The 14,775-nt window shown below is 35.4% G+C and overlaps 1 protein-coding gene across 21 annotated transcripts in view; it reads right to left on the reverse strand.

Moving 5' to 3' along the window:
* ppip5k2 (diphosphoinositol pentakisphosphate kinase 2) overlaps positions 1 to 14,775 on the reverse strand; it is a 93,156-nt gene that overhangs the window by 52,251 nt on the left and 26,130 nt on the right. For all 21 annotated transcript variants that reach the window (XR_012386106.1, XM_009305118.5, XM_073914401.1 and 18 more), the window contains exons 12-21: positions 13,467 to 13,553; positions 13,261 to 13,336; positions 13,044 to 13,153; positions 10,871 to 10,956; positions 8,007 to 8,132; positions 7,808 to 7,929; positions 4,618 to 4,800; positions 2,080 to 2,221; positions 828 to 1,051; positions 577 to 704 (exon numbers count right to left, since the gene is read on the reverse strand). Coding sequence is in view for 20 of the 21 variants with exons in the window: in XM_009305118.5 (XP_009303393.1) it covers positions 577 to 704; positions 828 to 1,051; positions 2,080 to 2,221; positions 4,618 to 4,800; positions 7,808 to 7,929; positions 8,007 to 8,132; positions 10,871 to 10,956; positions 13,044 to 13,153; positions 13,261 to 13,336; positions 13,467 to 13,553 (1,284 nt within the window). In the remaining variant the exon portion in view is untranslated. The remainder of the gene's footprint in view (positions 1 to 576; positions 705 to 827; positions 1,052 to 2,079; positions 2,222 to 4,617; positions 4,801 to 7,807; positions 7,930 to 8,006; positions 8,133 to 10,870; positions 10,957 to 13,043; positions 13,154 to 13,260; positions 13,337 to 13,466; positions 13,554 to 14,775) is intronic.

Raw genomic sequence — 14,775 nt, forward strand, 5'->3', positions numbered from 1 at the left:
TTAGAGACCTATCTTTTTAGAAACTAGATTAGAGACCTATCTTTTTAGAAACACATACACACAATGCTTCACATAGCGTTATGCATAAGTGTGCTCCACCCAGGTGAGAGGGCTTGAAAAAACCCCTGACACACTCCTCCTGTCTTAATGCACATTGCTATTATTTTTAACACCTTACAAACATGTTTTATCACACTTCTAGCAAGATTTTAAAACTGCCATTTTTTACCCTATTATTATATAGAGTTGCTACTGTAGCATGCAACACATTAACAACACATTGCTGTGGCTTTTTGGCACACCAGTAGCATATTTTAACACATTTAACAACACATTACTATTATGCTTCAATACTGCTAGCAAGAGTCTAACATTATAATATTTCTTTTTTATATTCAAACATTTTCGAATGTCGCTGTTGTGTTTTAGCATACTAATATGTTGCTAGTATGTTTTAACCCATTGCTACAACTTTTTGGCACACCAGTAGCATGTTTCTAACATCTATTCACGCACATGCAGATGAAGAGACAGGCAGACAAAATACAGACTTGCAATAAATTGTGCAAAACTTACACTGGGTGTAGTTTATTAACGGTGTCGTCATCTTGTGTCCTCTGTAGATCAGAGCGGATCTTGCGAATAAGAGGTGTACAGTAACCTTTGGCTATGTCCAGTTTTTCAGCTTGAGAAATACCATATTCCTGGCACAAAAACAGACCCAAAATGTTTTTAATACCATACAGTATAAATTTATACAAACTCCCATAATTAATTTTGCAGACTTTTACATAAAAGCAAATGAAGGAATTAGCGAAAGCAGGCACCTGTGGGATGACAATGTCAGCCAGTGCTTTGGATAATCTGTAAATTTCCATGGTGTTGTCGAGCTTTAGCGAGCTGTTGTGCTGAACATCATATTTGATGCAGTCATAAATATCAGGAATCTTGCTGATGTTGTACCGGCCGTTCTTCATCTTGAAATCCTTCTCCAGTTTCGACCATCGACGCAGCATCAGCTCAAGAGTCTCACTGTGATACAACTGGATGTCTGTTTCAAAAAAAAAATAAACATGGCACAAAATTAGATCTCTCCCACCCACAAACTCTCACTACAAAACACAAATGCCGCAATTTTTTAAAATCATGCATAGTAAATAGCAAACTGCAATTCAGAAATGTTATACGTTCACTATAGATTCACTTTACGTATTTTTTTATATTTCTTTGCACAACACTTCATTCACAGTAGTTTGTCAGTTCTAAATTGAAACTTGCTGATGACTAAAGTTCATAATTAAACAAAAGGTTTAATACAGGGGTGTCCAAACTTGGTCCTGGAGGGCCAATGGGTCCTGCAGAGTTTAGCTCCAACTTTCCTCAGCACACCTCCCTGAAAGTTAAAGTACACCTAGAAAGAGCTTGATTAGCTGGTTCCGGTGTGTTAAATTGGGGTTGGAGCTAAAATATGCAGGACACCGGCCCTCCAGGACCGAGTTTGGACACCCCTGGTTTAATATGTTTAAAAAAACATATGAACAGTTTAAGTCAAAATTATTAGCCACCCTGAATTATTAGCCCCGCTATTTATGTTTTTCTCCAATTTCTATTTAATAGAGAGAAAAATTTTTCAACACATTTCTAAACATAACAGTTTTAATAACTCATTTCTAACAACATTTATTTATACATTAGCATCTTATATTTAATTTAACTTTGCCATGATGCTTAACTAGGTTAATTAGTTTAACTAGGCAGGTTAGGGTAATTTGGCAAGTTATTGTGTAATGATGTTTTTTTTCTGTAGACTATCAGAAAAATATATAGTTTAAAGGGGCTAATAATTTGGTCCTGACAATGATTTATTAAAAAAAATTAAAACTGTGTTTATTCTAGCCAAAATAATACCAATAAGACTTTCTCCAGAAGAAAAAATATTATCAGACATACTTTGAAAATTTCTTTGGTTTGTTAAACATAATTTGTAAAATATTTAAAAAAGAAAACAAAACTTAAAGGGGGTTTAATAATACTGAATAATACTGAGCTGTATACAAATATACTATCTTACAAATATACCTGCTGATTTGGGCTCTTCCATTCTCTGACGAATCTGCAGCGTTAGGTTCTGAATGAGGGAGTACACTTTATCACAGGTCTTCACTGGGTTTTTAATCATCTGCATGGACTTCACCAGAGAAGTGCTGGAGGTGGGCGCCAGCTAGTGCAAAAATAAAACAACAAAAAACAATCTGTGAAAACTTTCAGGAGAAAATAAATTTTTTTTTTTAAATCAATTTGCTATTAAAAGTGCTCCAATGATGCCATTTTCAAAGGTTTGTAATCTATCCAATGTAAAAAAAAATTTTGCATGAGTGCTTACTTTGGAAGTGAATGTAAAGTGGAAAACAGTAGAAAAACATCATCTTGCCATAAGGTGATTTAGATTTTTTTTTTTTTAAGGTGATTTAGATTTTTCTTAAGAAAAACAGGAGTGTCCTATTTCATTGTCAATATCACAAAATCGACAACTTGGACAACAATTTACATATCTCCCGTGTCACAAAAACCGCATTCTTTCAATTGAGAGATATCGCTAAGTTACTAAGTATGCTATCCATCTCAGATGCAGGAACGCTAGTTCATGCTTTTATGACTTCTAGGCTGGATTACTGTAATGCTCTGTTCGCTGGTTGTCCAGCCTCCTCTTAATAAACTTCAGCTAGTACAAAACGCAGCAGCCAGAGTTCTTACCAGGTCTACAGAATATGATCATATCACCCCAATTCTATCCTCCTTACACTGGCTGCCTGTTAATTTCTGAATTGATTATAAAATATTGCTTCTTACCTATAAAGCTTTAAATAATTTAGCTCCTGTTTATCTTACCAACCTTCTATCTCGCTACAATCCAACCTGCTCTTTAATATCTCAAAACTCAGGGCTTCTGGTAGTACCCAGACTAGGAAAATCTGCTAAAGGAGGTTAAGCCTTCTCATTTATGGCTCCTAAACTCTGGAACAGCATTCCTGATAATATCCGAGGCTCAGACACACTCTCTCAGTTCAAAACTAGATTAAAGACCTATCTTTTTTAAAAATGCATACACTCAATGCATCACATAGCCTTATGCATAAGCGTGCTCCACCCAGGTGAATGGGCTTGACACACCACCTGACACACTTCTCCTGTCTTAATGCACATTGCTATTATTTTTAACACCTTACAAACATGTTTTATCACACTTCTAGCAAGATTTTAAAACTGCCATTTTTTCCGTTATTATCAAGTTGCTACTGTAGCATGCAACACATTAACAACACATTGTTAGCATATTTTAATTAAAATATTAATAATTATAATAATAAACACTTTTTGCATGAGTGCTCAAACCTTAGGAGTGAATGTAAAGTGAAAAACAGCAGAAAAACAGCATCTTGCCATTAGGAGATTTAGATTATTTTTCTTAAGAAAAACAAGAGAGCCCTATTTCACTGTCAATATCACACAATCATGCACCTTCAAAGAATGCACAGAACAACATTTGTTTTATTAAATCATAGACCACAAAACCAGAGGTTGACAATTTAGCTACCTAATCTTTGAGAAAGCATCTGCCACCTCTAATCTATTGAGCAACCTAGGGGTGGACTATTCATTGAAAAAAATCTGAAATGTTCAAACTTTAGTTTTTATGATTTCATGATTTCATTCATTCATTCATTTTCTTGTTGGCTTAGTCCCTTTATTAATCCAGGGTCGCCACAGCGGAATGAACCGCCAACTTATCCAGCAAGTTTTTACGCAGCGGATGCCCTTCCAGCCGCAACCCATCTCTGGGAAACATCCACACACACATTCACACACACACACACTCATACACTACGGACAATTTAGCCTACCCAATTCACCTGTACCGCATGTCTTTGGACTGTGGAGGAAACCGGAGCACCCGGAGGAAACTCACGCGAAGGCTGGGAGAACATGCAAACTCCACACAGAAATGCCAACTGAGCCGAGGTTCAAACCAGCGACCTTCTTGCTGTGAGGCGACAGCACTACCTATCATGATTTCAAACTGTCTTATTTAAAAATATATTCATTTACAACAGATACAAGTTTTGTTTTTTATTTTTCACATGATTATTTCAAATGTAATTTTTGTTTTTATATGGAAATATTTCGATCATTCTGATTGCAAAAAAAAAAAAAATGTTGTCTATTTATTTGATCATCTCATATATTTTTATTTAATGCCATGTTAGCAACTATGGCTATTTTTGTGGCAAAGGATTTCATTATTAAATATACAATAAAAAAAAAAATCACAAAAAAATTAGACACGATTTAAATCATCAATACATGATAAAAATTCTAAAAAGATTCTTAAAAAAGTTTTAGGACATTTTTATTTCTAGATGTTTTCATTTGAAGCAATGTGTGCTGTGCTTTCAGTCTGAAATGTTCAATAGTGTTCATTATCATAACGCTAACTATTACCCTCTTTCATTAGATAAAGATGCCCCACCTTTGACAGTTGAATAGATTTACAGTGCAATCTTCTAAGGAAGTATGATGTCATTTAGATAGATATGATTATTGTAAATAGTCTCTGACCTTCTCATAATCTTCCGCTGCGAAGTCTCTGTCCTTCTGCAGAATCTCATGAAGTCGTGCTTTGACTTTCTGCTGGCAGCTGCTTAAGGAGTCGCTGTCACTGTCCAGCAGGCCATTCATATTGGCACTTTTGACCATTTGCACCAGGATAGGCGTCAGCTCACCCTCTAATGCCAGCAGGCCCTGAGGAAACCACATACACTGTTATTCTGATGTCCAGTTGTTAATAGAAGAAAAAAAAAATACATGTTATGTGTCATAACAATCTGTAAAATGTCTAAATTAATTGATGAAATGTAAATATGTTTATACCTTAAAATACTATTTAAAATAAAGTTTTATTCTGCACACTCTCTCTAAACCCATGGTAAAAACTATAATTGTCGCGATACCATTAATTAATCTTACAAAGTTATACCAGCTAAAGTATCACGATATCAAGTAGTTTTGCAATACTGCAATTCATAACTCAAATTATAAAGAAAACTGTCAGAAATATTATATTTTACGTTATAATAGGCCTACTTAAATTTAATTCATAATTCCTATGAGGCCAAAAAGTATTATTTGCACCTCACGTGACCTAAAGTTTATTCATTCTTTTTGTTTACTTTGTAGATAACTGACCAACAACAATACATTAAAATAAAGATACAAATAATATCGAATGAATCTTGTAACAAAAGAGCATTTGTTCCAACAAAATTAGGCTATATGTTGCTATTTTGGGTCTTATAGGTAACCTTTACTTATTCCTTCATTTTCTTTTTAGCTTAGTCCCTTTATTAATCAGGGGTCGCCACAGTGGAATGAACCACCAACTGGAATACGCTTCCAGCCACAACCCAACCCTGGGAAACATCCATACACTCTTGCATTCACACCCACACATAAACTACAGCCAATTTAGCTTGAAACAGGAGCACCCGGAGGAAATCCATGCGAACACACGAATCCACGCGAATGCCAACTGATTTAGCATGGTCTCGAATCAGTGACCTTCTTGCTGTGAGGTGGCAGCGCTACCCACTGCGCCACCGTGTTATCAGGTACCAATCCAAAGTAATTAAAACTTTCACTTTGTGAGTTGTTCTCAAAAGAGATTGTCGCGGTTGTTGTAGCTACAAAAACATTTGAACAGGAACAGAAATGAAACGATTCAGATGTGTGTTCAAACTGAAGCGTTAGAAAAGGTACAATAGGCTACCATAAAAGAAGCAAATTCTACACAGTTTTGCAACCTTAAAGGGCTCTACACACTATTAAAATTAAATGGTTTATTGTTGCACAAATGTGTGAGCATTTTTGGGACTTTTCTACATGCAACATTATCAGATAAACCAGATAAACCATTAATAACGATGCTACCGTTTACAAACTTAAAAGCATCGCCAGTATTTTGGAGTCATATTATCGCGATACTATTATCAGTGGTCACCAAACTTGTTCCTGGAGGGCCGGTGTCCTGCAGATTTTAGCTCCAACCCTGATCAAACACACCTGAACAAGCTAATCAAGATCTTACTAGGTATACTTGAAACATCCAGGCAGGTGTGTTGAGGCAAGTTGGAGCTAAACCCTGCAGGGACACCGGCCCTCCAGGACCAGGATTGGTGACCCCTGCTATTATAGTCTTGGTAAACCGTGCAACCCTAGTAAAAACGAATAAAATAATAACATTATGGCCCAATTCTATTTTTGTATTCTGTCTTTAAGAAATCACTTAAGGCAAATATTTTATCATTACGATCTAATGTGGCAATAAGATGGTAACTATACTGTGCATTTACACAGTAATGTAAACACAAGCAAACAACATTAACATTATGGCAGACACTGTAAAAAGCCCATTCTCAGCCACTAGACTTTTCTGACAGGGTATTCGAGAGTCATCGAGTGTCAGAATGTTGTGGGACTGCTATACAGGAGTTATTATTAGGGATTATAGATAGCAAAATTTATCAGTTTTTATTTTAGCAGGTTTTTTTTTTACATTATAACATTATTTCTTTTTAAATGTCACAATTCACATTTTTTTACCCTCACAATTTGTTAAAAACTACTTGTTAAAATACTATTAAACTCACAATTGAAAAAAAAAAAATTTAATTAAACTAAATGTAAATTAAAATTGCAACGTATAATCGGGGACTTGAAAAAGAAAAAAAGCTAGAAGTCTGAGTTCTTTTAGTTTTTCCTTTCAATTACAATGCAAAGCAGACTTTTAACTCATCATTCTGAGTTTATCTTCAGCAAATCTGTGCTTATATCTTGCAGGTTACTTTTTTGTATTGCAATAAAACCAAAACAAATAAACTCAGAAATGGAGGGTATAAACTTGAAACTGTGATCAAGGCTTAAATCTCTTAACTTTTATTTTTTCCATCAATTCCAATTTTATTTTGTAGAATTCCGACTCTGAATTATGAATATATCTATTGCAATATTTTGTGATCACACAGTAGACATGGGCCGGTATAAGACTCTGACGGTATGATAACCTTGGAAAAAAAAAAACTGTTTTACGGTATCATGGAATTATGATCACTGTTCTAAAATACATTCTTTTTAAATGTCTGGGTTAAAAACAAAACCTTTTGCCCCTTTTGAACACAATATATTTCATTTTGAGAAACATTTAAAATATTGTGGAAGAGTAAACATGTCAGGCTAAATTAATTGACTTCTGATGTTTTCATTTGTTTCAAAAACAGATTTTTTTGCAATTTAAAAAGGCATCTTTGGATATATTTTTTGCTGAAGATACTTTTCTCCTAAAAAACAAAACCAAAAATATATAAAATTATAAATAAAAAAATAGTACTCATACCTTAAGAACATTATTGCAGAAAATTTTGACTGTTTTAAAACCTTGACGTTTTCAAACCACGGTATACCTTGAAAACGGTTATCGTCCGATGCACACAGTATCTTGAAGTTCTGACTTCTTTAATTTTGAGGAAAAGTCCAAATTGTAAGATAAATATTGCCTTTTTTTCTTGTCCTTTCATAAAAATAGTCCTAAATAACTTTATTCCAAAAAAACAATAAAGTTCTTGTCAAAAACCATTTTACAATTAAAATATTTTAATATATGGACAGCTAAAGTTTTAATAAATTACTTGATCTGAACATTTAATCATTTATTTCCAAGTGCCCATTGAAGAAAATAAAGGTGGTCATGCTATACTTTAGCAAATGCCGCAGCAGTCATCTGAACACGTCCTTCATCGGAGGCATATATCTTCAGGTCATGCCGATATGTGCTGTGCAGACGGAGAAGGCCACAGCCAGGAAAGCCAGCATAATCACCTAAAACAAAAACAAAAGATAATTCATTAGCAGTGGACACAAAAGGGACAATAAAGAGCACAGTGGGTGCAAAGTACCTTGACCTCCAGGATACATGCATCGAAAGGCCCGACCGAGTTCTTCAGCCTGAACTCTGCCAGCAGGAGTCAACTCTCCACCCCATTTCAACACCAGCAACAGGGACGGGTCATCCCTCCGCACATCTGAACAAACACACACAATCAATGACAAATTAACAACAAAATGTACTTTTTGGGAAATAGGCAGTTGAGTTCTGCATTTTTGCACCCATTCAAGCCATTTCCAGGTCTTGTGGGAGCACTTTTAGCTTAGCTTAGCATAAATCATTGAATCAGATTAGACCATTAGCATCTAAAATTACTAGTCCAACAGAAAAAGAAAAGTTGCTATCTGTTTTCTAGCACAAATGGCTAGGAACTTTACTGTCATTCTGGCATAACAATCAAAAAAACTATGCTGCTGTACCATGGCTGAAGTAGGCTCAATGATATTGCACAATGCTTTTATCAGATTACTTAGCTGGGGACTATTTTTTCATGTCCTGCATTATATAACTGTGCATACTACAGCAATGACAACATAAATAAAATATAATAAAATCAAACCATATATAATTGAAGTCAAAATTATTATCCCACCTAAATTGTTAGCCTGTTTACTTTTTCCTCAATTTCTGCTTAATGGAGAGAAGATTTTTTTTAACACACTTCTTAAACATAATACAGTGGGTCCCTCGCTTTAACGTGGTTCATTTTTAACAGCCTCGTAGTTTCACCAAATTTTTTCATATGATTTGACATGCTTTTTTTCTACAGCGCAATGTGTTCTGTTTAGATGAGTGCATTATGTTCTGGGTCCTGACTGGCTGTAGACCATTGTCAATCCATCTCCTCTGTGCCAAGTGTCCTGTACAGTACACAATGAGTTCAGCTTGCCAAATCTACATAAATCTTCTATTGCTAGGAGTATGATCTGAAGTGCTGTACTCTCCGATTGCAAGTTTTCTCCCCACAATGTTGACGAAACATTCTCCACCGTCAAAGGCACCTGCAGTAGCACCCAAAAGGCAGAGGAAGAGCTTACCATCGCACAAAAAGTTGAACTTCAGGACATGCTAAAGGAAGGTAAAAGTAACGTGGCTGTAGGGAGCCATTACAGAATAAATGAATGAAGATCAAATGGTTTTGATCTTTGGTTTCATTCTATAATATGTGAAAATGTTAATAGCCCCTTTAACACATACAACCTTTCCGGAAAATTACCGGCAATTTTCCGGAAAGGTTGTATGTGTGAACAGGCCCTTTTTGAAAATACCGGTAAATTCGTTCTGGCTATTTTCCGGAAAGAGAAGTTGTAACATTACCGGTAATTTGCCGGAATGCTGCGCTGTGTGAACGCAGAAGGAAGATGGCCAGAAAGAGTGCGTCCACGTCTAGAACGTGCTGACGTGAGACAACTGCTTTAGCCAATCAGAACAGTCAGACGCATTCCCGTGCGCGCGGTTTATGAGAATAAAAGCCTTTGAATATTTTTCCAGACACCTTTAGCTGCTAGATGTTAGTCAGATAACGTTTCTATGTTCCTTCTTAATGCTAACTGTGTAAATAATTATCGATAAAATGTTTATGATAATCCGTTGTTTGTTTACCTTCAAGCTTTGCGTGTGCCCGTGAGCACCCATAGCGCCAGCACACACACATATCATGAACATCTCGACATGCGAAAGTGTTCCTCTATTTGTTTTCATTGGAGTTGTACTCAATACTGATCCATCCAAAGAGTTTGTAATGTAGACAAATGTTTATAAACACAAGCGCAGCAGTTTAGAGCTCATTTCTGGTTAATGATGTCAGAATTTACCGGCATTTTGCGATGGATGTGTGAATGCTCTTTTCTGGAAAAATTCCGTAACGTCCTCGCCTGTGTGAACAGCGCTTTTTTGAATTTACCGGTAAAGTCGTTCCGGAAATTTTCCGGATATTTACCGGTATCACTATGTGAAAGGGGCTAATGTCTGTCTGAGAAAAGTGTATAAAGTGTGTAGTGAGGGGTTTAACATCTCTAATAATTGTAAAAAATAAAGCGGACTACTTTGCAGATTTCACCTGTTGCGGGTTATTTTTAGAACGTAACTTAGGGAATAACAAGGGACCACTGTAGTTTTAATAATTAATTTCTAATAGCTGATTTATTTCATCTTTGCCATGATGACAGTACATAATATTTTATTAGATATTTTAAAATACTAGTATTCAGCTTAAAGTGACATTTAAAGACTTCATTAGGATAATTAGGCAAGTTAGAGTATTAGGGAATTATGGAAGTCATTGTAAAACAGCGGTTTGTTCTGTAGACAATAAAAAAAAAAGCTTAAGGGGGCTAATAATATTGACCTTAAAAAAAATTATAATAAAAACTGATTTTATTGTAGCCGGAACAAAACAAATAAGACTTTCTCCAGAAGAAAACATATCAATATCTAAGATGACAGCTTAAAGAAGGGTCATGTTTATCAGAGCACATTATCTTCTTTGTTACTCGCAGAACACTTTGCTATTCTTGAAGGAATCAATCACCATTCCTCAACAGAACTCTGAATAAAAAAATAAAATAAAAAAATCAGAGGCAGAAAGCAACTGTTAGAGTGATTATAATGCTACTATCACTTTGGATGCTTACACCAGTGTTTCTAAACTTGGGCATGTGGCAGGTTATAACGAAAATCATGGAAAACATTTCCAAAATAATCAATGAAAAGCTAATTCCACTGTCTCAACTATAAGATGTAACAACAGAAGGAAATACTGTCAATATTTCCTAGCACTGTTCAACATAACTTATGAAAAATTCACAGGAAGGCTAATCATTTTGACTGTATGTAACAGATCGATAACAAAGATATGTGAAAGTCTATTATTACCTTCCTCTTCACTCGATGTTTTAGGACAACCATGTGGCAGATATGTTAACTGAACCTTGCGATTGATCCCAGAGAAATGACCATACCTGAACAAACAAAATGAGACTTGGCATTGAGACAGAAATAAAGTAGTATGCTTGAATATAACAGGGCCAAGCACAAGGTCATTAGCACTCTAACACTGGACTGTGTTTAGTATGCCTAGAAATTAAATTGGGATATACAGATTTAAACTGATACAGCACTGCATGCCAGTGTAATAAAACAATGCACACGAGAGCTTCTGACACTTGAAATTGTTCACAACAGCTCTGTGAAATCCTGGGTATATTGAACACTTGCCATTTCAAATGGCCTCAAAATACTTGTGATTAACAATTAATCATGGGTATTTAAACACTGATGTTTTACTCTGTACAGTTCTAAACTGTTTCTTAAGATCATTTGATAATTTTCAGTGTCGATTGGTTCAATTGATTTTCTAAGCTTTAAAAGCAGGATGTTAAAGGAGCAATAGGTAATTGTTTTCAGAAATGTTATGCTGGTAACAAACATTAAATAAAGTGGTCCAACTGTATTTATATGTAAGAAAAGTGTGTCCAATCAAAACAATCCATCCGAGCATTAAAATACTATAATACTGTTATAATATACATTATAGTATATAATATTACAACACTGTCCTACCTGCCTCTTAAAATATCTAATAGCATACCTCTGCGCAGCCTGTTTGTGTAGAAAGGTTTACAGTATGTCACTGGCACATTCATGGATGTGATTCAGACGGAAAATAGCAGGCAAACATCAACAACAATCAATCTCTTATTTAAAGTTTGATATTGTAATTACTACCTGTACCAAAACGTTTTCTCTCTGGTGAATGTTACTGATGTATTGTACTGATGTTTTCTAGTGCGCATTCATGCATTCAGGCGGCATGGCTTTGGAAGGCAATTTGCAGGGTGGGATGTAGGCTTTCAGTGCTATCAGGCTAACAGCATTTTCCAAGATCTCCTATTGGACCTTTAAAGATAATAACCTTGGGTTGTGGAAAGCTTTAATGCTGTGTTCACATCAGGCGCGGCAGAAGCATCAAGCGCGAGTGATTTATATGTTAAGTCAATGCAAACACACGAATAGACATCCTGAGACGCGAATTGGCTCAAATTGGTGCGAATGGCACAAATTTCGCGAATGGCGCTGCGTGAATTGAAACTGGGCTTGGCTCAGTCAGAAGCACCGCTGAAAGCCTCCATCATCCAGGTTAAGTTTCTGGAGGAGTTTATGAGCTCACAGAGCTGGTGCACCTCTGAAAGGATCTAGTGGACTCAAGACACGGCCCTAAACGTATCAACGTTGTTTTTCAGCCTTCATAACGCACATAAACACTGTTATTTTCTTAATAAAATCCATGTCAGCAATTTAGCAACAAAGTTAGAGTCACCAGACAGACAGAAGCCCAGCCTATCACGCAAATCCGTGTCTTTTCTGAAGTGAATTTGACGCGTAAATTAAGCGGATTTGACAGGCGAATAAAACAGGGTTTAACATGCAAATGAAGCGAGTAAACTCAAATGTTCACGCGGCTATTTACACGCGAATAGCGCGGTTTCAGAAGTTTTTTATTTATTTATTTTTTTTTATTCATTCTAAAGATCATCATTCTAAAGTTCTTTTCTGCAAAGCAGGTTTTAAAGTAACAAAAAACAATTAACTTTTACTAACATGATCTAGTCGAGGACGCTCTAACATTTGTGCTAAATTTGAGGGGTTTGGAAAACTATATATTTAATGACATTCAAAATGTCTGTCAAGCAACACTTTTTCAGACTTTATTATTTAATATGTTCTTTTGTCATTGTTCCTTTTACTTTAAACACCTCATTTTCTATTGCTATATTCAAGGAGAGACTCAGGTCTAAGTGTTCAAAAGCAAAACATTTTCTAAATTTGAATTTAAAGCAGAATAAAAACTAAACCTTTAATAATTTGAATTAAAGTTCCTCTAAGGGGTGAAACTATACGGGTAAAAATACTTGATCATCCATTTTAAAAAAATCAACCTGTATGAATTAGGAAGAGAAAACAATATAGAAGATCTGGTAGAAAAAAACTAGCATACATAAAAGGTTGCTTGGCCCCTAATAATAACATACTTACGAGACCAACTTACATTTCAAGGACTGTTTTGAGCTGTTCAAGCTTAGCTTTACTCTCCTCAATTTCAGAGTCATTATTTTGGCCAAGTTCTACCAACAGTTGCCTGGCGATGTCCAATACTTCCTATCAAATTCAACACAACAAACAAGTTTTGTTAGTTTTGTGAAACAACACTTTAGATATACATGCTAAATAGTTATTAGTAACAAAAACATTTTTTTTTTTTTTACTTGAAGTTGCTTTGGTTTCTTTAATTTCAGCTTTCCACTTTTGTAACCTTCACACTTTTCAAAGAGGTCAAAAAATCTGAAAGACATAACAGGAAATCGAGGATCCATATTACAGTGGATATTTAGCCTAACATAATGTGTTTTGTTTATATATAGATTGTATGCTAACCTTTATCAGGCAACGAACCATATATGATAAAATGTACCTCTGATGTCGAACCTCCATTTTCATCTTCTGTTTGGGCGTTCTGTCACCATGTCGAATCACAGCAATAACACACCTCAACTCCATCCTGAAAGCCACCATAATGCGTTTATAAACTCTTTTAGTGATCAAGTTTCAGTAACAAGAAATTTTGAATGGACGAAGCTAAATCATTCAGATTTCATGTAAAATATCTTAAATTGGGTTTTGAGGAGAACAAAACAGGCTTGGAACATCAGGAGTGTCTGTGTAAATATTGATTTTTTCATAATTTCATTTTCATTTCAAACATTTTTGGAAAACACAAACCAGAAGTTTACATACACTCTAAAAAAGGAACATAACCATTTAAAAAAATGTCTGATGGTAAATTATACTAAACATTTACTATTTTAGGTCTGTTAGGATTACCTAAATGATTCACATTTGCTAAATGCCAGAATAATGAGAGATTTTTTATTTATTTATTATTTATTTCTAGACAGTCAAAAGTTGACATACATTTCCTTGGTTTTTTTTTAGCTTTGCTTTTAAACTGTATAACTTTGGTCAGATATTTTGGGTATCCTTCCACAAGCTTTTCACAATAGTTTGCAGGAACAAGCACAAGCTTTTTCAACTCTGCCCACAAATTTTCTATAGGATTGAGATCAGGGCTTTGTGATGGCCACTTTAAAACATTCACTCTGTTGTCCTTAAAGCACATTTGAACTAATTTGGCAGTATGCTTAGGGTCATGGTCTGTTTGGAAGACCTATTTGTGGCCAAGTTTTAATGTCCTGGCTGATGTCTTGAGATGTTGCTTCAGTATTTCTACATAATGTTCTTTGTTCATGATGCCATCTATGCTGTGAAGGGGACCAGTCCCTCCTGCAGCAAAACAGCCCCACAGCATGATGCTGCCACCCTCATACTTCACAGTTGAGATGGTGTTACTAGGCTTGTAAGCATTCACCTTTGTTCTCCATATGCAACACTGGTCATTATGGCCAAACAGTTCAATCTTAGTTCCATCAAACCACAGGACATGTCTCCAAAATTTATTATTTTTCCCAGTGTAATTTAGCGAATTCTAATCTGCCTTTTTATTGATTCTGGCTTGTTGATTTTCCCATGTTGTCACACAAGGAAGCAGTGTGTTTGAGGTTTTCCATAAATACTATTCTACAGGTGTGCCTCCAATTACCTCCAATGTGGTCAATTAGCCAATCAGAAACTTCCAAAACCTTGACATCATCATCTGAGCTTTTTCAGAGGCAGAATAATCTTACTGTATGTAAACTTGACTTTCAAGAAAGGTTATAACAATT

This window comes from Danio rerio, chromosome 10, assembly GCF_049306965.1.
Source record: "Danio rerio strain Tuebingen ecotype United States chromosome 10, GRCz12tu, whole genome shotgun sequence".
Classification (NCBI taxonomy): Eukaryota; Metazoa; Chordata; class Actinopteri; order Cypriniformes; family Danionidae; genus Danio; species Danio rerio.